Source organism: Solanum lycopersicum, chromosome 7, assembly GCF_036512215.1.
Source record: "Solanum lycopersicum chromosome 7, SLM_r2.1".
Lineage (NCBI taxonomy): Eukaryota > Viridiplantae > Streptophyta > Magnoliopsida > Solanales > Solanaceae > Solanum > Solanum lycopersicum.
In genome coordinates, this window is record NC_090806.1 from 3,733,759 (window position 1) to 3,761,303 (window position 27,545).

The 27,545-nt window shown below is 32.0% G+C and overlaps 2 protein-coding genes across 8 annotated transcripts; both read right to left on the minus strand.

Moving 5' to 3' along the window:
* Positions 1-146: 146 nt before the first annotated feature.
* On the minus strand, positions 147-11,116 carry LOC101256686 (uncharacterized). 6 transcript variants are annotated; one of them, XM_004242678.5, is made up of 16 exons: positions 10,806-11,065; positions 8,950-9,278; positions 8,746-8,874; positions 8,439-8,646; positions 7,568-7,714; positions 7,333-7,407; positions 7,148-7,219; positions 6,601-6,672; positions 6,369-6,440; positions 6,209-6,280; positions 5,375-5,446; positions 4,867-4,938; positions 2,930-3,073; positions 1,771-1,842; positions 1,180-1,326; positions 147-502 (listed from the first exon to the last, which is right to left on the minus strand). In XM_004242678.5, the coding sequence occupies exons 2-16, from the start codon at positions 9,181-9,183 to the stop codon at positions 315-317; spliced, it is 1,776 nt and encodes a 591-aa protein (XP_004242726.2). In that variant the 5' UTR covers positions 9,184-9,278; positions 10,806-11,065; the 3' UTR covers positions 147-314. The 6 variants fall into 6 exon arrangements, with proteins under 6 accessions (XP_004242726.2, XP_025887648.2, XP_010323274.2 ...); XM_026031863.2 differs by having other exon boundaries at positions 8,950-9,273; positions 10,806-11,032; XM_010324972.4 differs by lacking the exon at positions 7,568-7,714 and having other exon boundaries at positions 10,806-11,034.
* Positions 11,117-14,864: 3,748 nt separating this feature from the next.
* On the minus strand, positions 14,865-23,242 carry LOC101256985 (protein S-acyltransferase 24). Of its 2 annotated transcripts, XM_004242679.5 has the most exons (13): positions 22,454-23,242; positions 21,499-21,639; positions 18,974-19,086; positions 18,083-18,162; positions 17,833-17,996; positions 17,517-17,655; positions 17,321-17,420; positions 17,052-17,109; positions 16,737-16,814; positions 16,549-16,647; positions 16,190-16,268; positions 15,958-16,106; positions 14,865-15,406 (listed from the first exon to the last, which is right to left on the minus strand). In XM_004242679.5, the coding sequence occupies exons 1-13, from the start codon at positions 22,724-22,726 to the stop codon at positions 14,984-14,986; spliced, it is 1,896 nt and encodes a 631-aa protein (XP_004242727.2). In that variant the 5' UTR covers positions 22,727-23,242; the 3' UTR covers positions 14,865-14,983. The 2 variants fall into 2 exon arrangements, with proteins under 2 accessions (XP_004242727.2, XP_069155975.1); XM_069299874.1 differs by lacking the exons at positions 21,499-21,639; positions 22,454-23,242 and adding an exon at positions 21,256-21,459.
* Positions 23,243-27,545: the final 4,303 nt, after the last annotated feature.

Sequence of the window (27,545 nt, forward strand, 5' to 3'; positions counted from 1 at the left end):
CATTAGTACAGTTTTGATATTCTGTTGAAGCAATGGTAAAATCATCTCCGTAGACAATTTATCCTAGTGCAAGTGATAGCCACTTATACTTTCGGATAAACTGTCAACATCACACCCGACCCTTCCCCTGACAGAGTGAACGTGGGTTGAAATACCAGAAAACACATATAACTATTAGCAAAACAGAAAAAGAGGATCTTTGCTCTTTACCAGACATCAGTATATGCAGATAATAGCCTATTGGTGTTATTCTGTCTTATCTACACACCAATATAGCTGTCTATCTATAGTTTTATGCCCAAAATTAACTATTATCATTCATTAGGACGATATCGCACAAGATTCGGGAGGGTTGTAGCTTGAAGTTTCTTGATTTCAGATGCGGTCACCCCACAATATTCTAGGTATAGCGAGCGCAAATTCTTGAGAGGCTTCAGGTGCTGCAAACCGTCACTGGTAATTCTAGAGTTTGAGACATTCAAAGAAACCAATGATGTCAATCCTGCATTTTCAAATGAAATGCGGTCAGTCGAATAGAAAAACCATGAAAAAGCGGGAATCAAAATCGCGCAAGGATGCAACTTTTTCCAATCAATCCGAGTGTTGGTTGACAGAGCTACCCGACACCTCCACCTATACAGATGACAAGTGATGATGCACACAACTTTACGAACTAAATGAATGGAACTGGTGCACAAAGCATCTCGTGTGTAAACAGAGCCCCAAAACATCTGTATCCCAAGGGGGACACAAGCATCAATGGCTAATTTCACGGCTGCATCTACAAGCTCACTCTGAGTCAACTTATATCGTTTCTTCAAGGTCCCCTTATCGAAACACCTCAATGATTTTAAAAGAAGTATTACTGCAGTTGGCTAGACTACTACATTCCTTCCTTAAGCCCTCCAAAAGAGAGTGCATGCGTGTGGAAGCACACACCAGCACTAAACCATTGTATTTCGTTTAAGCTGATTGAGAGACGTTCACATCAGTATGTCAAGAGAAACTTAACATACTACGAGTTCTCTCTGTCTATATTAAACTCTCGTCTATATTAAACTATGTTTGAAGTCATCTACTACCAATGTAGTTCCTTATTTAGTCATCCATAGCAGCAGTTTTGACGAGTAATTTATTCTGCTGTAGATGTTTCATGTACCGAATGAAACCAAAACGTACCTGATAGAAGCTCCAAGGCTGTATCTGATAGCTTTAAGTTCTGTGACAGGTTTAGCAACATCAGAGAAGTAAGATCTTTTATGTTCTTCACCCCAGCATCCGTCAACCGACCACCACAGAGGTCAAGAGATTGGAGGTTTTTGAAATCTGATGAGAGACATGCACATACTTGAGAATTTGGAAATGTAGTGGAGCTACAAGATTGGCTTGCCAAATTTTATCGCGACGAATGGAAACAATGAGAGAAGACAATCACAAAGAAAATTGTTTGACGCTTCCCTCATTACAAGGGTCGTTTCATATGTCAGTTTTGGTATTGTAAGTTATATAGATAGCAAGACTAAGAAGCAATTAACAGCTGAATCACTTAACATCAGACCAACTATTAAAGAGTTTCTAGTAGCAATGAAGAAATACTTCTCGTCGATTCAATTCCATTACCATATATCGCCAAGAAAGCTCATTCATACTACCCATCTGTAAAGAAATGATAAGAACGTTCCTGCTCCGTATTCAGAACTTTAACATACACGAAAAAGAATTGTATTTTTTTACAGTACTTGCAAAAAATAAACGGTTGCTTCAACTTACATGACAGATATTTTGTCCCGGAATCTGTAATCTGAGCACCAAAAAGATCCAGATGAGTCAATCCAGTTAAACCTGCTCCCATATGGCAGAAAAAGCTACATGTTAATGTTTCTAGTATAAACAACCTAAACGTCTCCTACATATTATTGAGTTATCAATAATCTGATCGGGCCAAGAAATCTCGAAAGCAGACTATTAGATTCACTAGAAAATATTGTAGAGACCACAGAACAAAGATCGAATTCAAAAGTTCTAGCTTCAACTACAATGAGAGCCGTCCCAGAAAAAAAAAAGAGAAATGAATTAACAAACGGAAATATAACAAAAACCCAAAACAAACAGTAATCGTGAGGCTTTAATTCTGGTATTACTACAAAGCGTCACTACAATTATAAAAAGAAGTCTTTCATAATAATTTGGAAGGCAACTATTTGCCGGTACAACTTCCTTAGACATACAATATCAGACTTCTGTACAAAAAATATAACAAATAAAAACAGTTCTTAATATCAAAGAAGTCGCTACTAGAAACACATTCTGGTGTTTCAAGGTTTTCTAGTAATACATCTGTGGCACACCAATCATTATTCTCCTTAGCATGATCAGAATATCCGTAACCTGAGTTTGTCGACCTTCTATACTAGCAATATATCTATCAAGTCCATGTGTTAGAGAATAATAACGTACCAGTGTAATCCTACAACCTGAGTTTGTCGACCTTCTATACTAGCAATATGTCTATTAAGTCGATGTGTTCAGAGAATAACAACATACTAGTGTAGTCCTACAAGTGGGGTCTAGAGAGGGTAGTGTATACGCAGACCGTATACCTACCATGGAAGGCAGAGAGGCTGTTTCCGATACACCGTTGACTCAATAAAAAGCATTAAGAAAACATGGGAGAGAAGAAGTCATGTCAAAATAATAAGAAAGCAGGGCAAAACAGCCTTAAAAGGAAGAGTAACTACTAGTATGAAAGATAAGTGACACAAAACTAAATTCTACCCACTAACATTCTACCCTTATTTGTGTTCTTCATAATCTTCTATCTAAGGCCATGTGTTCAGTGTATATACTGAAAATGGACACAAGATTGGGGATGAGTAGATTTCCAAAATCTGCACCTTATATTAAAAAAGAAAGAGATTTTAGGGATTACTGGTGAGAACTGCAAGTCCCGAGTCTGTAATTTGACGAGCATCAAGGTTAAGTGACCTCAGAGAAGTCAATCCAGATAACTCTTTCAAACCACTGTCAGTTACTGAGGTGAACGAGAGATTGAGATCCTCCAAATTCGTCAACCCTATAACATATCAATTATTAAAATCAGCACATCATCATCTGTACGAGATAACAATTCAGAGCATCAAAAAGTTAGCTGTAATGCTTTTACAGGTCGAGAATGTGACAGATGTTATACACAATGCTCGACGGAATGCAGATTAAAACACCAAGTCCTTTCTCCTACACCCACGATTTACTGCCATAAGAGCTTATAACTTTCGACTGAAATTTAAGCCTTCGAATTTTGAAAATACATAAATCTTGATGTACAGAAAATCACTTGTAACAAATTCTATGTCAAGGAAGGTAGATTCAGTTTCTAGCCAGAAAAATAACAAGAATATGAAAACTCATTATACAGGGAAAAGTAGAGGGAAAAAAAAAAGAACACAGAAAACACATGGAGAAGCTGGATAATGATTACTGACTACTACCTCTATTTTCCAATTTATATAGCATACATCACTTTTTAGCTTGTCCCAAAAAGAACGACACCTTTCTGTATTTAGGAAGAAATTAATCCCTTTAATGAGATGATTTACCACCACACAAATGCATGCCTTGTTTTAAAGCACAAAGTTTCAAAAGTCTATAATCCCTAAACTCCATACAAAGTCGGACAGTACCACATAATTTGGGATGGAATAAAAACTAATCAGCGAAAGGGACTTTTAAGTGCAATAGAGCACCAGAACTACAAGGCACTTTTCCTTTTTACTGCAAAAGGAAGCAGAACTGGAGTCTGATTTACATTAGAACCTTCAATTGATGTCCACAAGAACAACTGATGCTTTTGGCGGGTGGGTTTTTCCACAGGTAACCTGGATAACTACAACCTTGACCCACAAGGAGCGTGTTGTTTTGGCCATACGAAAATGAATTGTGAACTTGTTTAAAACCCAAAAACTTCAAGAAGTCTAGATGCACAAAAATGAGACAATGTGAAAGGAACAAATGATCAGACCCCTGAATTTTGGACGAATGAAAATGAATTGACCAACCTAGATTTTGCTCACAAAGAACTAAAAGATAATGTAAACAGGATGTACATATTCCAGTAGATCTCAACTCACAATATGAAGATAAACAAAAGTTCGTATGCCTTTTGAAGATTGGTAACAAGAAAGATCAGTTGCAAACTCAAGTAAAATTCTAAGTTTGGCAGGTGTTGGCCTACTAAACAGACACTTCAAGCCAAAATCTTTAGGGGTCATACATGGGTTATTTGGTATGATGGACAAGCATAGATAGTCCTGGGATAAAATTAAATTTAGTACTGGCTTAGCCCTTGTGTGATTACTAATCCTAAAATTAGTTATACCAGGATTTAGTTAATAATCCTAGAATTAGTTAATACCAGGATTAGTAATTAGTCCGGGATAAATTATACTTGCCAGAGTGTGTGATAATAGTACGGGGATTAGATAACACATGATAAACAATGAAAATGACAAAATACCCTTAAGGATGCCTTTGTATAACTTATACCAACAAAACTTGTCTTCGAACCAAATGACCCCCAAGTATTTTTTGTAATCTGACTAACTTAAGTCCTCACACTAATCCTCTCATAAAGGCTAATAAATACGGGGCAAGCGTATTAACTTGTGATGATATATTGGTTGGTGAGATTTGATTATAAACTAATTAGGATTTGCACACTTGCACTTTACTTGCTGTTGTGAGAGCTGACATGAAAAAAAAGCAACAGACTTTTTTTAACATATATATCAAAATCAGTAGGCTAATGTGATGCAAAAAGTCGCATGACATGATGGAAAATCAGTTGCTAAGTAGGGTAAACGGTCCAACCAGAGAGTTGAAGTATTCCATTCCTTCCTACTTCAGTATCAGACAGCTCCAAAGCTTTCAAGTTTGAAAGGCCTGAAAAAAACGGACGACATAAATCTGTAAAAGATAAAGAACTCTCTTTATGGTCTGGTGGATGCATTTAACCAAACTATATGGTGTTAAAAATTTAGAGCTTCAAAAGTCCCTGTGAACAATCTCCAAGAGTGTCCAACAAGTTCAAATCTGCATGAACTTCACATAACATGCCTGTATATAACCATCTGTCTATTCGAGCTTTAAACTTGAGTCTAATATTCAGACTTCAGGCATTAGAACTCGACTAGGGGTCTTAATGACAAAGAATTGGACTAAACAAACAGCCAAAGGAATTATTGCGCCAACAAACCAAATATTGCATTGACTACATTCAAGACTACAATTTAATGCAGAAAAAGTAAATGTGTGACACTACAGCATAATGCTAAACAAAGAAAAGAGGAGAAGGGAAATAAACTATGTTTACGTATACCAGCTAAATGAGCAAGACCATCATTGCTAATCCTACAAGAATCCAAGTAGAGGCCTTCCAATTTTGTCATCCCTGCAACGTTTGTAAAACTAGAAGAAGTAAATAACCAAAATACTGGGAGAAAGATGAAACATATAGAAGTAACCACCTCAACTTGAAACTGACTTTTTAAACAAAGGGATCAGAGGTAAGAGAACATCAATTTTAGCTATCCTGAAAGCATCTCAAAACTCCAAGATAAAGCAACAGCCGGTGAGCTAAATATCAACTCTAGATATACCGAGAGTTTGTTCAAGATGAAAACAAATAAGTTTCAGCATGTGAGCATTAAGTAGCAAGAAAGGTCATACTATTGCCAAATTTAAGTTTCGATCCCATAAGGAGAGAGTCTCGACTCAACATGATCAATTGGATAACAACAAAACTCTCCACGAATATCAATAAAATGGAAGGTGTGACATCAAGATTACAACATTTTGGTCTGTTAACCGCAGACATAGAACTCTTGCATGACAACATTATTTAACTGAAACAGTTTAGCAATTTGCTAATCTTCCATTTTTCTGGCTCATTTTGCGAAATATTTGGATAAGAAACACTAGAGTGGGGGTAACAAATGACTTATTACATGCAAATAAAGACAGGTTATATTTTATATTTGACAGGAAAACAGACTCTTTTGGTGAAATGAGTTGATTCGTTAAAACTTAAAGCTTTTGGATCTTAGGATGCTATAGCATGATAGCATAGAGAGAATGGATTTGAATTTCAGAGAAACTAAAGATAAAATGTCATGTAACCTCGGAAGGAGGAAATTAAAGAAAAATTACGGACCTTCTAACTGTACCAAACATGTATCCGTGATATTGTTAAATCCCAGATTCAACTCTTTCAAACTGCTGAGTGCTGCAGATATAAAACAGTTGGCTAACAATGTAGAATGGTTTTGCTTTAGTCAGTTCTTTTTGGCAGATAACAAATGTCTTCCACTTACCCGAAAACTTCTCACATCCATCATCTAAAAGGTGACATCTATTGACATTTAGCGACTTCAACGAAGTGAGAGCTGCATTATGATAAAGGAACTATCAGAAACTTCAACAACGTGATGGAATCCAGAATAGATAAGTAATTCCTCGAAAAATTCTCTTTTACTTCATAAAGTTTGTCCCACAAACTAGGCCTAGTAAGTTAACATGGAAATAAAAACAGTAAAAGCAGCAGACCTGTGAGGTAATCCAAACATGACGCAGTAACAACAGACCCTTCCAAGTTTAGCACGACTAGTTTGTACAGATCTGTAAAAGAATGAAATATTATCAAATCCAGATTACATCTTAACCGTAGAACAAAAAGGAAATGTTAACTTTACGAAAAGCAGCCGAAGAGACTATTAATTGAGCTTCTTACATACTTAAAAAGTTTGGAATATATCAGACTCAAAAGGCTAAAACCGGTAACATAAACAACATAACAAATTGGTAAATAAAAATATCATATTACAAATGAAAGACATGTTGAAATGTTCAAATAAAATATCCGATATAGTAAAACCAGCGAAACTAGAAAAAGTGCAATGAGCCTAAGGCTTGGTTTTCATGGAAACAGACAAAAAAGCATAACACTTTTTTTTACAATAGAATCCAAAAGATGGGAACTTTAAAAGTAATGTGAGATCACCTACACCTAGCATGCAGGCAGTCCTGGTATGATCAATTAGAACAATCATAGGCCATCACAAAAGTTTATAACACCAAAAAAGGTAAATGATACCTCTTAAATAAGACACTCCAACATTTGTTATGTCGCTACATGAAATCTGAAGTTCCTTCAAATTCACAAGCCCTGAAATATATCGTGTGAAAATCGGCAAACATTTAAGAAGCAACTCCATGAAACAAGCTCAAACACACACATATATATAGGAAGATTTTAAAGCATATTCATCGAGAATATACCTGCAAGAGGCTTCAAGTCTGAATCCGTAATAAATTTGCAGTTTCTTATAGTGAGAGATTCAAGGTTCGTCAAACCTACAAGTTAAGAGACACAAATGCATAAAGGGCAGCACTCGACCAAACAAAAGAGGAACATATGCTGTGCACTTATATGATCAGAAACAACAAAAATAGCCAAACATTAAAGACCACATAATGTTGTCTCCTCAACAAGAAATACGGGAACACAACAAACCTTCAAGATGAATAAAACCTCCATGAATTAGAGGACATCGCTCAAATTCCAACTTGACTAGTTTCATTGAGCCAGATAAACTTTCCATTGATTCAGCACTGAGCCCATTGCATTTTCTAAAACTCAAGTATTTCAAATCCGTAAAACCTGAGCAACAAATATAATGGATCCTCATCGCCAGAAATTCTAGCACATAGAGTTTGCAGGGTGGGGTGGGGGAGATAGTGATATATCCACTTTGGCAAACAAGAGAAAATGATTCATTAAATCAAATTGATAACTCACATTATCCATAGAAAACAAGGAAATAGTTATTCAACCCCCAAATGAGATGGAAGTAAATTCATTAATGATTTTGGAAGCTCAAATTATGTGTCTGAATCTGATCACTTTTATCAAGCATGTAAAGCATTCCATTATAAACTACTTCCTGAGATTCAGTTTCCTAAGCTGCATCAAAAAGCAGATTACCGTAGTGTTGAGGCATCAATGGAAGATCCCTTTGGATGGATTTCTCAGATTTCCTTTTTTTATATATCTGAATAATAGAGAGTTCATAGAGGTTGGTATCCCAAAAATGTAAATGAAAAAAAGGTCCCTGGTAATTAGACTAATTATAATCCGATTGACAGAAGCAGAACTTAATAATTTATGATCCAATGTCGAAGATAAATAACACATGAAAGCAAATATAGAATTCAATTACAAATCTTTCTACATTCATGGTAATTGTGGAAAGCTATAACGGACACGGTAAATAAAAGCAATTATATTAGCTTCATAATAGAAAATCCTTCTATGTCAAATTAGTTGCAAGAGATCAACATAGGTTAACATGTGATATATCATCAGAGGGAGTAGCAATAACTACCAGCAATGTGCTTTATGCCTGGGGCAGAAATTTTGTCGCAGCAATCCAAACCTAAGGCTTGGAGGTTTGAGCAATTCCTTAGGAGGCTTAAACCAAAATCTGTAACCTCAGTGCTAGAGATATATGCAGACAGTAATGATGATCCTTGTGAAGAAATGACATCCATCCATTTATTGTTTACTCTTGTATGTTCTCGCATGCACATATCCTATCAACAAAAAGAAAAACCATCAAATGAAATAACTAACTAGATCCCGTACTGAATCAACAATTAAGTTTAAACTTCTAATACAAGCGAGGACTTTACATGCAGGGCGCAATCTCTAAAAGCCTCAATACGACTATCAGAAAGGCTGCATGAATCCACCAGATGGTTGAATATCAACTGGCTTATGTCTCTTGGGAGCATTGAAAATGAACGATATTTGTCGATGTCCTGTTAATACAGAGAGCATAAAATTTCCTGACCAAACACGAATCCCAAAGGGATGTAGCAGAGATATTTAATCACCTTGCATATTTTACAGATGCATAATTCCATGAGGGACGGACGACGACTTTGTTGAAATTGACAACACGTAGCGGGCAAAAAGAGGGAGGACTCTAGCCATTTTGAGCTCCCAAATTTGAAGTATCTACCAGAAAAGCCTCTTCTAGTTATGTTCTCATCAGCATAGTGGTCTCTTTTACATGAACATACACTCCCCATCAAAGAATTCCCTTGAGAAGACTCACTCAGTATCATTAAACGCTCCAAAAAGATGGGTTCTATGGCTCAATTTATATATTGGCTAAACCTATATGTCTGCTAAAATTCTGCATCAGCATTCAAAAGCTGTCCTGCAACAGAGAGATGTATGTGTGTACACTTCTTAAATTCGACTGCTCTCAGTGAGAAAAAGAAAAAAATCATACATACGTAAAATACACTAAGAAATAAAATACACTATGTAGATAATAAACTCCATTTCATTCTATCAGACAAGAAAACAACCTTAAAAGTCCACTTCCTGAACATTCTCATAGAAGTATACTCATACTATTGTATGCATAGAAGTAGAGGGCTAAGAAACTTTCTACTAAAGTATAAACAAAATACAAGTAAAGTTTGAAAAAGAAACTTAAAAGAACATCATACTGCCAATAAAAAATGAATCCTCAGAAACATATATGCATGCAAAGAGAAACAAAAACTCACTCAAAATAGTTACATGAGCACTAAAAAAATAAATAGTTACAAGAACAAAGTTTATTTTTGCACCTAAAATTTTAAAACCTTCAGGCCTCAAAATACTCCAACAAAATGACCATCTATCTACTTTCAGAAGATAAACACAAAAAGAATTGAATTAGTTATGATGGGAACAATCATAGAAGGAAGAGGCAAGAAAGAACCAAAAGGTGGCAAGAACAGGGGAACTATTTGGGTATGTGCCACTTGTCCAAGTTCCTTTCTTTCTACTAGTCAAGCACACAAAATACATGTAAAGATTAAAACTTTAAAGCATAATAGACAAAGGGTAGGCAAAACAAACTTAAAAGAACATACTTTCAACAAAAAAAGGGGGGGGGGGGGGGGGGGAATGAACCATATAAACATAAATGCATGCCAAGTGAAATAAAGACTCGCTCAAAAGAGTTACACTAGCAAACTTCCAGTGTCTATCTTTTGCACTAAAATTTCATACCTTGAAAGACCCAAAAAATTCCAACAAAAAGACCCTTTATCTACTTTAAGAAGATAAATACAAAAGATTTGATTTTTAATGTCAGTTATGATAGGAACAAAATTAAAGAAGGAAGAGGCAAGAAGTAGCCAAGGTTATGGCAAGAACAGGGGAACCATATGGGTATGTGCCACTTGTCCAAAAATACACCTATAAAGTTTGAAACTTAAAAGCATATAATAAAACAAAGAACATCACATATTGTCAATAAATGCATGCAAAGAGAAAGACACACACACAAAAAAAATACATTAACAAACTTCCAGTGTGTATTTTCCACTGAAATTTTCATACCTCAAAATATCCAAAGTAAGGAGAGGGCTAAAAGTTTCTTTCTTTCTACTACTACTCAAGTACACAGAAATACATATAAAGATTGAAACTTTAATGCATAATAAATAAAGTGTAGGATAAAAAGTTCAAACAACATATTGTCAAATATAAAATGAACCCTAAAAACATAAAGTTTGAAACTTTTAAAGCATAATAAACAAAGGGTAGGAAAAAAAACTCACAAAAAACATCATATTGTCAATAAAAAATAAACCCTAAAAATCATAAATGCATGCCAAGATAAACAAAAACTCACTCAAAATAGTTACATGAACAAACTTAAGTTTTTTACACTAAAATTTCATACCTTTCAAAGTTTAAAGCCCCAAAATACTCCAACAAAAGCACCCTCTTATCTACTTTTTCATCAGAAGGGATAAATACAAAAGATTTGATTTTTTTTGTCAGTTATAATAGGAACAAAAAAAATTATACAAGGAAGAGGCAAGGTGATGGTAACAAAAAGGGAACTATTTTTGGGTGTGTGTGCCACTTGTCCATATCTTTGTATCAAAGTGTGGCAAATTTTTTCATGAGTCATTTATATGATTCTTGATTTGCTTATATAGTAGCAAGAAGATAAGAGAAACTTCATTTTTAAAAAATAAAAATAAAATTGTATGATCAAAAAGGTGATGTAACATTTTTATTCCTAGTACTGTTTTTTTATGTCATTGTGTTGTCCTATGATTTGTCAACCTATCATTATTATAATCATAGGTTTTAGATTTTCAGGCATAATATGTCTATTTTATCGATAATTTGATCGTAACTGATATTTATATTTTTTAATTTTGTATATATTTAAATAAGTACGTAAATTAATATAAAATTGTATAGATATACATATTTTAGTTTTGGTAGATAGAATTACTCAATATTCAAAAGTGTGGCGTAGTGATCAATGAAGTGATTAAGAACGTTAAGGTCTCAGGTTTAGAATTCACTAAAAACACTAGGTAAGTGGATAGAGTTACCTTGTTGCTGGTAAGAGCGGATAGTCGTGACAGATATCTTATAAAATTAGTCGAGACACGTAAAATTGTAATCATTTTTTAAATAAAGGGATACACACATGATGAATAAACTATATTACATTATATTTTTATGAAATGCGATTTTTTTTTTGTCAATATTACATAACGTAAAATGATTTATGCCATCAAATTGAATTACTTTATTTATTAATTTTATTTTTATGGATGTTTAATTATGTCACTCTTTTAATAGAAAAATGTTTTCAAAATGAGAATTCTACTTGAAGTATATCTTTTTCTTTTTTTTTTAGCTTATTATAATTTGGGGACCCACCTTATCTCAAAGAAATAGATAATTGAAACCATTTTGAATTTTTTAAAATTTTTTAATTAGAAAAAATTAGGGCGCCCATAGATTTGCAACAAGAGTAAATTAACAGAATAAATATGATTATCTTTAATCACTTTTAACTATCATAGATTTTGAGATTCGAAAAAATTTATTTACGCCGGATATTTACTTCAAAATTTATTATTATGTAATTTAATAAAGCAAAACAAATGTTAAATAATTAAGATTGATTAAAATGAATTGTGAATTCAAACACGTGGCGTGCATGTATTGCTTTTATGTAAATACTCGGTACGGATTAATTTTATCCATTTATCATCTTTTTTGGATAATTCTTTTTTTTATTCGAAATCATTTTGTTCGAAAGTGTTTTATAGTCAGTGTAATTCTTTTACATTGATTTAATTCAGTGCATGCACTAACACTATGTTTGGATTATTGTTACTCATTGTATGTATTGTATCGTAACTATACCTACAATATTTGTTTTGATTGTTACTTAAAACGTATTATACTTTATTATTAAATTTCGTTGTTACGTAACAATGAAAACCTCTATTTTGTGGAACAACCAATTTGGTGTGTTCCGATTGTTACTTAATTTCTTTTTCCAATTATATCTTTACATAATATTTCAAAATATTATTTTACTCTTTATCTTAATTATTTAAATCTAGTCAAACTTATTATCATAGAATAATTAAGGATATTTAAGTAAATTTATAAATTACAATACAGTACGATACAATCTAACCAGACAATTAAAATGTTATTAAATAACAATAAACTGTACAATTTAGCCAAACATTGTATCTACCATATAATACAGTACAATATAGTATAATACATTACATTATGAAACAGTGTGTAACAATGATCCAAATAAAGTATAAATTAACATATATATTATATGATATACGTAATATTCTTTTGCTATAAATAATGCTTATAAAAAGTCATTATTTGAGATTAAGTTCACACTAAAGTTTTATTTAAGTGGAATTACCCCAAACTAAAGTTTTATTCTTCTTTTTATTTATTGATTTTTTTTTTCAATTTGGCATTACTTATTAGTGGTACATAAAATTGTGATTAAGAATATCTTAATATCATTTTAGCATCTTATTCTCGCTTTGCAAATTATTTTATTCGAATAACTCATTTTGGTATACTTATTTTTACTTAGTATATTAATTTCCTATATACTTTCTCGATCAAACTTATTGTATGAGACTCTGTTAGTGTTATTGACCTCTTTTCGTGTGATTTTTGAGATTATAAGTAGGGGTGTACATGATTGGATTGGTTTGGGGTTTTAAAATATCAAACCAAACCATTTGTGTCGGGTTTTTTAATTTATAAACCAAACCAAACCAATAAAACTCGGGTTTTCAACTTCGGTTTTTTTGAGTTTTTTTGGATTTTCAAGTTTTTTCGATAAAGTATTCATAAAAACATATAATTTACTTGTACTTCAAATATTTTTTTAGTCCTACCAAAACGCAACTATCTAAGTTATTTCTCAAGAAAATAACAAAAAATATGATATAATTAATGACACTAAAATATCCAAAAATAATACTCCCTCTATCCCTATTTACTTGTTCATATTTCCTTTTATATTTGTCCCTATTTACTTATCCATTTTAACAAATCACGAAAGGACGACAATTTTTTTTCCTATTATGCCTTATTTAATTCTAGAAATTTTCTAGTACTACTAAGTTGTAAAGCATGCTTTTTGGAACCAGAAAATACATTTATTATACTTGGAGAGTTGCATAATCTTTTAAGTTAAGGGTAAAATTGTAACTAACCTATGATAATAATTGGTGCATTAATATGTGTGCTACTTCTAAAATGGACAACTAAATAGGGACAGAGAGAGTAATAATAATAAAATCGCGTAAAACAAATATTGAAAAATTAATAAGTCTTATTGATCATAATTTAAAGTACTAAATCATACTAAAGTAAGTTTAGTAAGTATTAATTACATACTAAATATTAAAAGAAAGTAAAATTAGATCATGTATTTTAATTGTCTAAATCTATGTAAAACTAAAAAAATAAATATTCATCATTATTGTCATTCTTAGTGTTGAATTGATTTTCTTTTTGCATTAGTATTAATTTAATTTTTATTTAAACTTTATTATAATTACCAACATGTATAGACTATAATCTTATTAAATCATTAAGAATTCTAATTTTTAAACATGAAATAATTATAAAAAAAAAGAAGATAAAAACTATGAAAGTATAAGAAATATTTAAAAAATTATATCAAAATAAGTATTTTTACGTACAAATAAAATTTTAAAATTATATATATAATGTCTGGTTGAGTTGTTTTTTAGTTGAAACCAAACCAACTCAAATATGGTCGAGTTTTTTTTTCAACACCAAACCAAGTCAAACCAAACCCCTAGTCAAAAAAATAAATTCGATCTGACTCGATTTAAAGTTTGAGTTAATTGTTAATTTGATTTTGTACACCGCTAATTATTTGATTAAAGTGAGATTTATATATGCTGTTGTAACAAATCTGTGGGCAAAATTCTCCTTTTCTATTATTGGGGGAACAAATTCCAATTTTGCTTTGTGTGAACAAATATCACGCTTAAAATATTTATTTTCATTTATTATTATCACAAACTTTTAAAATTAGCCCCCATATTCATTTCATATAATATATATATATATACTACAATATTACAATAATTGGTGTTTATTCTCTTATATACTCAACATCTCTTTTTAAAGAGTCTATGTTATTGTTATAATAAACTTATTCGAGTCCATAGTTAGCACAACTTTAAAACTATAGTTTATTTCCTTCTCAAACATTTCTTCTATGTTTTATCGATACGAAATTACTTAGTTTCACACCCTAAGAGTAGATAGAACTCATGGTAAGGTATGCTTCATCTTTAATAGGCCGCATAAGGAGAATCTAAATTAGTCGAATCAATGAGTTTCGTCAAACATTTATATGAAAAAGAAACAAGAAGTAAGACTTAGGGGAGGAAACAAATGGTAAACCAAATGAATAACTTAAGCTCTAAAACGAGTGTGTGTGAAGCATATATAAACAAATAAAAGGTCAAAAAGAAGGGATTCTAAATACCCAAAAAAAGCCAATGGCACACTAGGTTATGAAGGTAGCGCGGCACGCGCGGCGTTTCTTCCTAAGCCAACACCCAAACCCACAGGTACAGAATCAGTTTTGCTCTTCACATTATGACTACAATGGGCAGAATGAACATGGGCCTGGTGTGAGTTCTGGTTATTGTTGCTTATATTGATAACATGATGGCCATTTCCATTGATCTGATGAGAATGGCCGGTGCCGTTTTGCATACTTGAACTGTGAGGAATCTGCATCATTCCAATCTCTTCGGACTCAACCGATTCTTCAACACACTCAATGTCTTCGTTGTAACCATTTATCAAGAAATCTGAACAGTTCTTCTTACACCCATGATCATATGGATTACGGAATCGACCACCTGGTCCTCTGAGGTAACTGTAACGCATCATATTCGCCATTTCATTTGTTGTAATGTTGTGTGATATCTGTTGCAAAAGAGAAAATAGGAAGGTCAAGATATATTTCATGTGATTTAGCTGCTCCCACGAGATGCTGAAATAATTGTCACAAAAACCAATGATCCGTTTAATAGCTTATAATGGCGTGAAGACACCAATGACGGTAAGAATTTTGAGGAAAAGCAGCTTGCACAGGTAAAGGAAATAAGAATCCAATGAGCATCTCAGGGCAAACTATAAGCATGTTCATGTCGTCTGTAGAAAGTTATTCAAATACACTTTCTGATCCGCAATAGTCATCATTTATACACAACAATTCTGTCTCTTCAGATAACATATCTGGAAGAAGACGAATTAAAGATCACCGGATGCATGCTAGTGGACCTATTTTCCAAAACAGCTGAGACATAGTATGTAAAGTTGTAAGAGAACCAGGAAAATAAATACTGGAGTTCCTTGTTGTATGTTTCATTTATACTAATATATTTATATGTTTACAGGCATAAAATAGCATATAGTTTCACGGAGTAGACTAAAGAGCTCGTCAAATGTAAACAGGAAAACAAAGAAAAACATACCTGAGAAGCTTGTACCCCAGTTAAGACTGCCACTCCAACGAAGAGAAAGAAGTCTGCAAATAAAAATGCTAAAGCACCAACATGGTGAGTACCGGCATGACTCAGCCAAGCCCCAAACGATGATGGAGCTGCTGGATCAGTCAAGACTCCTGTTATCACAAAACGACGTTTTATTAGAAAAAAAAATTCTGATGAAAATATATTTACGTGAGTTACAGGAAAGAGTACTTACTTGTAAGAGTAACTGCACCAGTTAAGACCATTGCCAATACTTCGAGAACAAGAAAGATGAAAAAGTCCCACTTGTTTTTCTGAACAAAAATGTGAAAAATAACTCCTTCAGAAGATGCAACTAAGAACTAGTAGGCACACATAAGACATCCTGAATTATCGAGGAAACCATGATTTCATCTTATGTTATACTATGAGCATTACCTAATGAGCTAACGGCTATACCACACTTACCCTTTTTCTCATAACAAAAAAATTCATATATATACACTAGCCTCACAATTCACTGTTGATATAATCTCAAATGCACTAGTGGGCGGTAGGGAAGAAAAAAGATCACAAGAATCCAGAATCGATTACCTTGCCGATGCAATTAGACACCCATGGACAATGATGATCAAATTGTTCCACACAACGATCGCAGGTTGAACAATGCTTTGCACGAAGAGGACGAACAATCTGGCAAAAGGAGAAAAGATAATGTACATAACCCCCTAAGAGATAAGTCTCTATCAAAAAAAGTATGAACAAACAGCTCTAGTCAGTACCTTGCACGTGGAGCAAAGCTGAGACCAATTCCCAGCAATCAAAGCAGGATGATTCATTTCCATTTTGAGCAAAGGTTCCTGAAATATGACAAGGAAATCACACATTTCTTGTGAATTGTACAGGCTGAAAAAAGAGAGGCAAATCTGAATAGACAGAAGTATATAAAGGTCTTGGCTAAAGATTATGCACACCTCCTAATAAGAAACAATTAGTATTATTTTGAAGAGCCTCTTTTCACACTATTAATTCTGGTTTTCTTCGTTCTTTTGTTTTCAAACTTTTTTTTTGGTTTGAACTGCAAGGTTGGAACTTACATCATCTTTGATATTTTGTGAATCATGTTGACTCCTCCGGATGTAACCTGGATCTTTTCTGTGACAGAAAAACAAGACAGATTCAAATTTGACGAGTACAAGCAAGTTTAGCATATAGGAATTTCTGACATTGCCAATGATAACAATGTATAAGGAGTAAGTAATTCTAAGAAATCCAACTAAGGAGGGCAAAATGAAAAATAGGAATTTTAAAAAAACCATATGGACATTCTTGCATTCCTATAAATCAAAAGAGCATGAAGAAATACCTGCTGCAGCGGTAAAATGTAACTAGTCCAGCTGTAGCAAGGAAAACTCCCAACCATGCAAATAGTGCGCCAGCAGCAGTTAATTTTGGCAAAGTTGAAGCTGAATCAAACAGAAACTTTACAGGACATTCCACATTGACCAACGTAAAACTAATGAGACAAAGTTGATTGTGAACAAAAGGATTAGGAGAAGTACCCAAAATTACCGCATGAATGTAAGTGGTAAGTAGAAGAAATATTGTACAACAAAGAACAGGAGCAAGTCCAAGCTTTGAAAGTTTGCCAAGCCGGGTACTTCCGTCACAGCGTTTGTCATATAACTGCCTAGCGTTTCCCTGCAGAACCATTTAACATTCTAAGACAATTGAATAATGCACAAAATGCTGCATTCTGGCAAAGAGACAGGTAGACTTTAATATAACAAACGCTGATTTTCAGGCACTTTAAAATAAATACCATCTCAAAAACAACCTAATCTCAAGTTAGGGGCACCAAAATCAAGGAACACGTACAAGGAAAAAAGCAACTTGTCTGTGACTCTTGTCAGAAGCAAGCTGAGCAGGTGTAAGGCCAGTGTTATCTGTCACGATAAGGTCTTCCTTCTTCCCTGCCTGCACCAACACCGTACATGCTTCTAGGTGACCCCTAATAGCAGCCCAGTGAAGAGGAGTACAACCTAAAGTAGAATGAAATGTAAAATAACATAAGATTTCAAGCAATGCATCACGAAAAAAGAGAGCTGGAGGAAGATAATTGGTTTACCCTCTTTATCCTGACGTCCACGATATGCATCAAGAAAGAGTAGAAGGCGTATACAGTCAGCAAAACCCTTGTATGCAGCCCTAAATTTTTCGGGAAATAAATTCACAAGTAAGTATTTATCAAATAAAACTAAAATAAAAGAGTGCAAGGATAACCCCACTACTTGTCGTGAATAAAGTAACAGAAAGATGACGAGCTAAGCAACAAAAGAGAATATTCATCCGGGGGAAGGGAAGGGGACAGAAAGCTGGTGGAAAAGAATTATCAACAGCAAGTCTGACCAAAAATATTTCCATTTATGAATGAATCAATGATAAACCCAGACAATCTTTTCCTATCTAAAGTGTAATGCATATATTACTATGGCAGAAATGGACAATGAAAAAAAACTTCTAATCTATATATACCATCAAAACATCTGGGCTAGAGATAGTTAAAGAAAGCCATAAGAGAACATTCTCTGTCCATATTCAATTGCTGAGTATGCATGCTTGTTGCTGTAGCTACTCTCTTTTCCATATGCAGCTTCTAATGAAAACAGCAATTATAAAATCCATAATGAAGACTCCTTAGGTATTTTAATGCCAAATCAAGGGTTGTTTTGTTACTTCTCTACACTGTCAGTTTCTCCTGGTTCCTTGAATAAGAATCAGAGTCATATTTTAGAGGAATTTCTCCAGAAATTTGGCTTTAAAAACAAAATGGCATCAAGAACCCAACAAATTCCACTTCACAAGTTTTCACATAGTGTCAAATAACCATGTATTTGACAGATAAAGAAGCTCCAGAAGTATAGGCAGCACTTGCTGCAACAAAAAACGACTATTGCATGCTTCTAACACCTCAAGCTTGTTATTCAGAAAAAGGGTATAGTATGGTTCTCAGAACTACCAGTGTAAAGGGCTTCTCCCGTCACTGTCAGGTACATCAGGATCAGCATTCCACTTTGTAACAACATAGTAAAGGAAAGCTGTCTGACCATACTGTGCGGCAACATGTGTTGGCTGCAGTAAAATTTCATAGTATGAGTAATAGGCAATTCTTCAAAGATTTAAATACTAAGATCTTAATCACTTGTAGTTACTAAATAAGTACAACAGCAATGGGAGGAAAGAAGAGGAAGTAAAGGACAGCTCGGTGCACAAGACATCCCACGTTCATATAGTTAGAGGTCAAATAATATCAAGAAAGACAGGATGCATCTTCAAATACTTGGACAGTAAGATCATCTGTTGCAGAAGTGCTTATCAAAAGGGAGAAAAGATCATCTAGTCGAAAATCAAATATGTTGTTGTTAATTGCTAGAATAAATATTAAGTAGTTGTTTAGTTGTCGCATGCCGAAGTAGTCTACTACTTGTTTAAATATTAATTGCTGAGAGATAATTTTAAGTTTTTTTTTTGAATATTTATTTTGCAGATTGGCTATTTAAAGGCTTGTGGTTAATAAAATTGAAGAGACGATTTCCAGTCGTATTATCAATATTCTTGCTGCTGCATCTTTTTAAAAACAAGAACTCAACAATGGTATTAGAGCCTCAACTAGTCTTTACATGCTCTCAGTTCAATAGAAAAAGCGTTTTAAACCATACCTTTCTTAACCTCAAAATATGGCAGACAACTGACTATCTTTCAATGCCCCACAAACCTTATTGGTAAAGTCTATCAGATTTGATAAGTGAAAATGAAGACTTATCTTGAAATCTATGATCCTAGGGAAGTCGTAATGAAAGATATACCCTTACAACCACTCCTCGCAAATCCTACCCTTACCCAAATCAAAGCTCATTCAAAATATCACAAGACAAAGTTGTTATTGAGATTTGAGAGGTGCTAGTTATGCACACTAAAATAAAAGAAAATAGTCATGTTGTAAAAGTCTGCAAGTGCAAAGACACTCAAAACAATTTACAAGCATAAATTATTGAGGAGCAACTTTTATAGATAATAGCGACTGAAGTTGTTGAATATTGCATCTATTTCCCTGATTTGCGGAATAATTAGTTGTTTAGTTGTAAGGAGTATGTATCTATTACTTTCTTTCAAATTCAAAGTCAGTTTAGATATTTTAGGTTGTTTAGATATTTATTTATTCTGAAGTTTTTCTGTAATTAAGTAGCTATTTAAAACCCTATGGTTAGATAAGACAATTTTCGATCATTTCTTTTCTTTTTTCTTTTTGAGAATTGGTAACACCAATCTATTCTCAACCTTCTTGTTGTTGAATCGATCTTACTTTCTTTTTGAGATGTTCCTTATTGCTGAAACACATTTGCAGCACATGATGTGTGAGTTAGACATATGTCACGGGTTTGAATCCTATTGTGGACAAAGCCTGGAAAGAGGGTAGGGGAAGAGAGAGAGGGGGGGGGGGGGGCACATATTCCTGAAAGTACCGAACCCATGCGCAGTGCGGCATCGCGAGTCGAACAAAAAGCCCACAGCAAATTTGTTCAAGTGAAGTACCACAATAACTCTTCAAGGCCCCACTATTTCTCATCTCTGCTCAACTTTTCCATCTATTTACTCTTAGACAATTCCGTATATGCCCCAGTAGTCAATAATATTAAACTATTCATAATTCTATCTCTTCGGAGTAAACGTATCAAATCAAAGTGAACAAGTATAGAACAAAAATAGGGTGTACATGAATTTCCCCTTGCATAGACAACTGGTACGCTTCACAAGGTATAGTCACTTCTAATTAGTAAAGGGATGTGCAGCCTTAAGGCAAAAGATCCCACTTGAAGTTAAGAGAGTTCAAGTTTTCAGGTGCATTACTGTCTCAGAGCATCAACAATGTGGAACAGCCTCTGAACAGTTTGATGACCAAAGTCAGTTTTACGGAAAACTTTGGCATTGTTCAAAAAGATGAATCTGAAAGCACTCTTGTTCTAATTTCTCTGATTTGCCAATCAGTTTAGTACCTTTTATAAGGTTCAAGATCAGAGATTGTATAGAAATGTTAGCGTGGAAATGCACTTATGGACAAGTATCTATTTATTTTTTATAAGGATGGACAAGTATTCATGAGCACTAGATCTTAAGGTCTGGATTTTTTATGTCGTCTGGAGAATGATAGTGCTTCCAAGTAACAGAAGACATAGCTCCTGAAAAGCTAATTTGTTTGCTAGAGAATTACTAAGCTTGCTGCAGCAAACATGGTTTACTTACTTTAAAGGTTTTCTTCGTGATCCATATATGGTCGGTCCAACTAGTTATATTTTTATTCAGGCAAGAATACACTTTCCTTGCACCCTTGTCATCAGGTCTAGCTCCTAAACCTATACTGTCCAGAAAAACCCAAATCACATATGCACCAAAATGATTAAGCTTCAGAACTTTAAGCAGCAAAAGAAACATTAAGTTGTTTCAATTAATGCAATGACTACTAAGAACATACAAGCAAAACCATACCTGATAGCCATACATATCAGCTGCATTTACACGACCACCTTCTTGTAGTAAGAGCTCAGCAACCTGCACTGCACCTCGAACAGCACTCCAGTGCAATGCTGTTTGCCCCGTATGATCTGCAGCATTTACATCTCCTCCGTGCTGCCAATCGCATCACCACCACTAGCCATCAGTTCCCAACCAACCAAAAAAATAAGGAATAATACACACACACAACCAGGGAATAGCAAATCAACATTAAGGCGATAGTTCTGTCTCATTGATATTACTTTATGTCATTCATTAGAATTATATAGATCTAGACAGACCAAAGTGAATTCATACAGCTGATCCAACTAGTGGGACTGAGGTAAGTTGAATTATTGATTGATTGTCTGTAACTTGATCAAAACAATATATCCTATTGTGTAATAGAGTAGTTAGTTATCGTGCTAACTTCCATTTTTTTTTTCTTATTTACCATCCAATTCCCTGATTACCACAAAATACAATCATCACTGCACTTTCATAAGCTAAAAACAATCTTTTTTTCTAAATATGTGATTTTCAGGCAAGCTTGCACCCACCTTACTAAGCTATTGGGGTACCTGCTAGGACTTAGAAAAATGAAAATAATTCACCTAATATCGCCTCTACTCGGATGCTATCCTTGGTTCCAATGGTTGTCACTCCATCATCTGACCACTATGATACCACTCATGACTCAACTTTAACACAGCACAAATCTAAGCATCAAAATACTAAGTCCTATATCGCTTAGACAAATGGAAATAAGTCACCAAATATCGCTTCTACTAAGCCAAAGATTGTCACTTGATCCATTTAACCACATAACTAAAGACAACATTTTTATGGCTCAATTTTAACATAACTCAAACGAAAGCATCAAATATAATTACATTCTTCTTTTTTGTATCTTCCATTAATAAACTAAATCTCATAACCAAAACCAAACCTCAATAATATATTGTGCAGCTGCGGTGCGATTATTAAGAGCAGCCCACTGAAGCGCATAGTAACCAAGACCATCAGGCTCAGACACAGAACAACCCTCACTTTCCACCAATCTCTGAAGTTTCTCCATATCCCCATACGCCGCTGCCGTATACACATCATCCCTCAAACTCTCCTCCTCACCTACACCACCGTTAACCACCGCCGTAGACGTCGATGATTCATCTTCATTTCTCGATTCAACCTCCTCCACCACCTCGATCTCCGATGCCATTTCTGAATCAATATGAAAAATTTGACTATGAAATTGGATTCAATATATATATATAATTTGAACGTGAGAATGAATGGAGATTCTAGGGTTTTTCTGGGAAGGAGGAAGAGGGTTGACTCGGTATGGAGAAAACAAACACCAAATCACCAGAAAGACAAATTGCTATGGAAATTCTAACATCATTTCTTTTATTTACTTTTTCTTAGGTGTTTATATTTCTTTTGACTTTTTCTTATAAATTTTTTTACGATCTGATTAAATTTGTATTTACGTATTGTCAAAACTATAGTTAGATTCACTCAAATTTGCCCTATGAAAAAGTATTCTTGTTTTATATCTAAATTTCGAATCTAAAATATCTAATAAGATAATATTTGAAATTTTTTCAAAGAAAAAAAAAATTGCAATTAAATTAACTTCTACTTAATTTATAATAAAGGAAGAGGGTCAAAAATGAATATAAATATCCTTTTGTTAGAGTTTGATTCAAAAAAATGTCTTAGTTATCGATAATTTAGTCAAGAAAAATTCTTGATTATTATTTTCGAATTATAAATATTTTTTTCATAATAAATATATTATTTATTTTTTCGTTTTAAAAGTATTATTTTTTTAATAATATTTTTTTCTTTACCTCTTCCATTTAAAATTCTTTTATTATATAAGTAATATAAAAGTGGAAAGTATTTTTTTTATTCTTTCTTATGCTTAGATTGTTTTTACTAAGATTGATTATTGCTCTACTTTTTCATTTATTTTTATTAATATTAAGACGTTTGAATATATATGTATATTTGAATATTAAGATGTGTATTAAAATTTAGAGATTTAAATTTAAATACACATGAATATTAAAATTTGAATACAAATAGTTAAGATTGTTTATTTCTCAATAATTGAATGTATGGAATTTATCTTTGTTTAAAAAATAATATGTATGAAACTCAAATAAATATGTTTAAAATATTGTATATTAATAAACATGTTTAAAATATTGTATGGTAATTAGGTGATAACTAACTATGGTGTGTGTCAATAGTATTGACTGATGACGGCGGTTGTGGGATAGTATCTTATGGTATAGTGATTGGTCGTAGCGGTTAATAGTGGTTGGTGATGATGGCGGTTACTAATTAATGGTAGTATGATATTTATAGCTAATGGTGTTGTTGAATGATGATAATAGTTAGTAGTATATAATGTTGACTAATGATGATAAATATCGACAGTGATCAAGTGAATTTAATAATGGTTGGTGGTAATGATTGCAAAGGTTGATAAACGGTGATGAAGATTGATTTTTTGGTCATTGACAATAGTGACGATTGTGATCGTACCGTGAAAGGTTGTAATGATTGACCTTGATGATAGTTATGGCAAATTAATGATTGCGAATTGTGAGTGATGGGTGAAAGTAGATGGAGTGACAACAAAATGTCATCTTTATACAAATATATATGTAATAATCGTATTTATTTTTTGATATAAATATAGTGTGTGTTTTTAAAATGACCTTATAATAGTAGATATATTTTGTTATTAATATTTACTTGATATGAGTTGTTTGTGATAGCAGTGAACAAGAAGAGAAGAGGCATGTTTCTTATAATCCGAAGAGTTTTTTTTTTTGGTTTCTCTAACCGTAATCAATAAATAAAAATTAAAATTTCGTAAAATTGTATAAGAATTGAGGAAATCTTGATAGTTTTGACAATTTGTAGGACTTTTATAAGGAAAATAAATAAAACTTAAGAAATTTAAATCGCATGTCCAAACAAACTTTAACTTCGTATCAAACTGATTTCATATTGCATATTGAAACGGGCCATAATCTTATTACATTGAGGTTTCAACTACATTTTAATTTGCACAACTTAAAAACTATTTTTTAAAAAATTAAGTTATTTTTAAGTAAAACATTTATTTAGTCTCCATTCATTTTTATAAAAAATAAAAGTATATAAATTTGATTCAAAAGTTATATTTTAAGATGTAAGCTAAGACTAAAATATTTAAATTTTAATATAAAAACCGTTTCTAATGTTTAGGAGTTAGGACACATATATAGGGGTTAAAACAAAAACTTACTTTGACGTATATAAAGACCCCTAAAATAATTTTGGGTCAAAGAAAATATCTAAGGTTCAATTAAAAAAAATAAATTCCAATTATTTGAGTAAAAATGAAGTAATTATTATTTTTCTTTAAAAAAATACTTTCTTTTTGACAATAAACAATCTTATAGACCATGTAACATGGGCTAGGCAATGACAAAATAATACCACTTGCATGAAATTATTTACATTAATTGTTGACCTAACAATAGAGTGCCACTTGCACAAAATCATTAATACACATTATTTTCGAAAGATTGTTACGTATTGTTTTATATTGTATAATATATATTGTATTATATTATTATAAATATGATATTGAATTAATGATATTTAATAAATTTTATATATCAACAATTTAAAGAAAAAATAAAATTATAAAAATTACTTTTACGTTAGATAAAAATCGTACTTATAAATATGTGGGTCAATTTGGTCATTGGGGCCTGCTCTTGCCTATATAATCAAGGTAGAAAAAATTACATGAATAAATACATTTTTAAAAATAATTACTGATTTTAGTGATATTTTTTGTTTATTATCATTTATAGCAATATTGTGATAAATCTGTAATATGTATTAAAAGTGAATTATGTATACAATATATTTGAATTATAATTTTTTTTAAAATATATTATGTTTGTTTGGTAAAAAATTGTCACATTGTATTAAAAGTTTATTAAAACGTTTGATAAATGTATTATTCATCATTAGAAATTGTATTATATTTAAATAATTAATTTATCTTTGTAATATGTATTAAACTTGCATTATAAATGCATTAAAAGTAGTCAAGTAAAAAAATATTATTGCTATAAATGGTAAATATTTTTTTATTATAGTATATTTATGTAAGTTTACCATTAAGGTATTGGCCTTTGGCCTTAGGCCTGGGGCCTCAAATTTCTACAAATAATAAATTATGTCTTAACCCATTTAAATAGAAAAAATTAAGAAAACATAGTTTTGGATTCTTATATTTTTTTTCCGTCAACACTCACGTTATTTATTCTTTTTAGCTCCTTTTGCACTCTATTTGTTCACATCTTTAATAGTTAGAGTAATACATTCTCAAAAATATGAATCAATAGTTAAAAAGTGTTGAGCAAAGTGTATTATAATTATTTATTTATTTCTTTGTTATTTTTCATATTAATTAGATATACCAAGTTATCAACGTTGTTAATCGGATTCTGTTATTTTTACTCTTCATCTTTAAAGTTTATTAACTTATTACTTATAGGATTGTTAATAATTCATATAATAATTGTCTGAATAAAATGATGTTTTCAATGTACTTAAAAATTATAATAAAAAAAATATTTGAAAATTTTATTTATGTAAGATATATTAAGAAGTAATTTATATCTATATATTTAGATAAACGAATAAATATAGATAAAGTTTATTTAGATTTTAGGCCTCAAATAATATTTTTTACTTTAGACCTCGAATTATGTTGAGACGCCTCTGCTGATCATTTTAGTATTTAAATTCATGTGTTTTTAATTAATCTTCTGTTATTTTCGAGTTCTAAATGCTTACTAGTTATCGTGAAATAATTTATATAAATTTTAATCCAAAGATAATAGCAAGGGAGGCCAAGAGACATAGAATATACATTTTTGTATTAGCTTGAGAAAAAAGAAAATTCATAGATACTATTTATAATATCTTTTTTGAAATCGACATAAGGATTCAAAATAGAATAAAAGATATGATTTGCATATGTTCATATATCTGTACTATAAGAAAAATTAATTCTTTTAATTAATTATTTCGAATTCACAGGATTTTGCCTCTTTTGAAAGAGGTCAATATAAAGTAAAAAATATGAACTAATCAAAACTTGAATCAAGTTTTAATTTTTTTTATCTCGCATAAATAACATATACATTTATATTGTTTATATAGAAAAACAACCAAATATGGGATCATAAATAATATTACATTTATGCGAGATGAAAATAATTAACCAATTAATGTATTACTTATTTAATTAACAAAATTGTATAGAAATACTCTTTCTAGTTGGTCTACATTAAGTGCATTGTTAAGATTTGTTTCATTATTCAAAATAAACGACAATTTATGTCCAAAAAATTATTGATCTTTTTATATTACCCTTTTTTAAATTCTTAACTATTTTAATTTTTTTAGAAAAATAATTAAAAAAACAGTGAAAAGTAATAATTTATTTATGTCCTAAAATGCTTATCTTAAAAAGATATATCATATCCTTATAATTTACTTAAATACTTTGAATTAGTCATAATAAAAGTTAACATGAAATGATAAATACTCATTTATTCTTAATCAGAGTATTCGAGTTCAAAATTTTTCTAACTACAAAATCATCTTTATTAGAGACTGCTTTACCTCAATATTAAAATTTTTGAGATAAAATAATCGAATATAATTTGAATTCGTAGAACCTTTACAAAATAAATTCATAAAGAATTAACAAGTGTTAAACTATACAGTGTCAATGCTCCATGACAAAGATTTCATCATTGATTATAAAGTTTTTGAATTTTACCTTATCAACTATCAGGATAATATTCTAAAAACGGGGTATAATTTAAAATTTCACATCGACAATCAGTATATCAAAATATGGAAATTATTATTATTTTTTATCTTTCGTATCAAACATCAATAACTATTTAGCCAACCATGTGTCACAACTCACAAGTTTTCGTTAC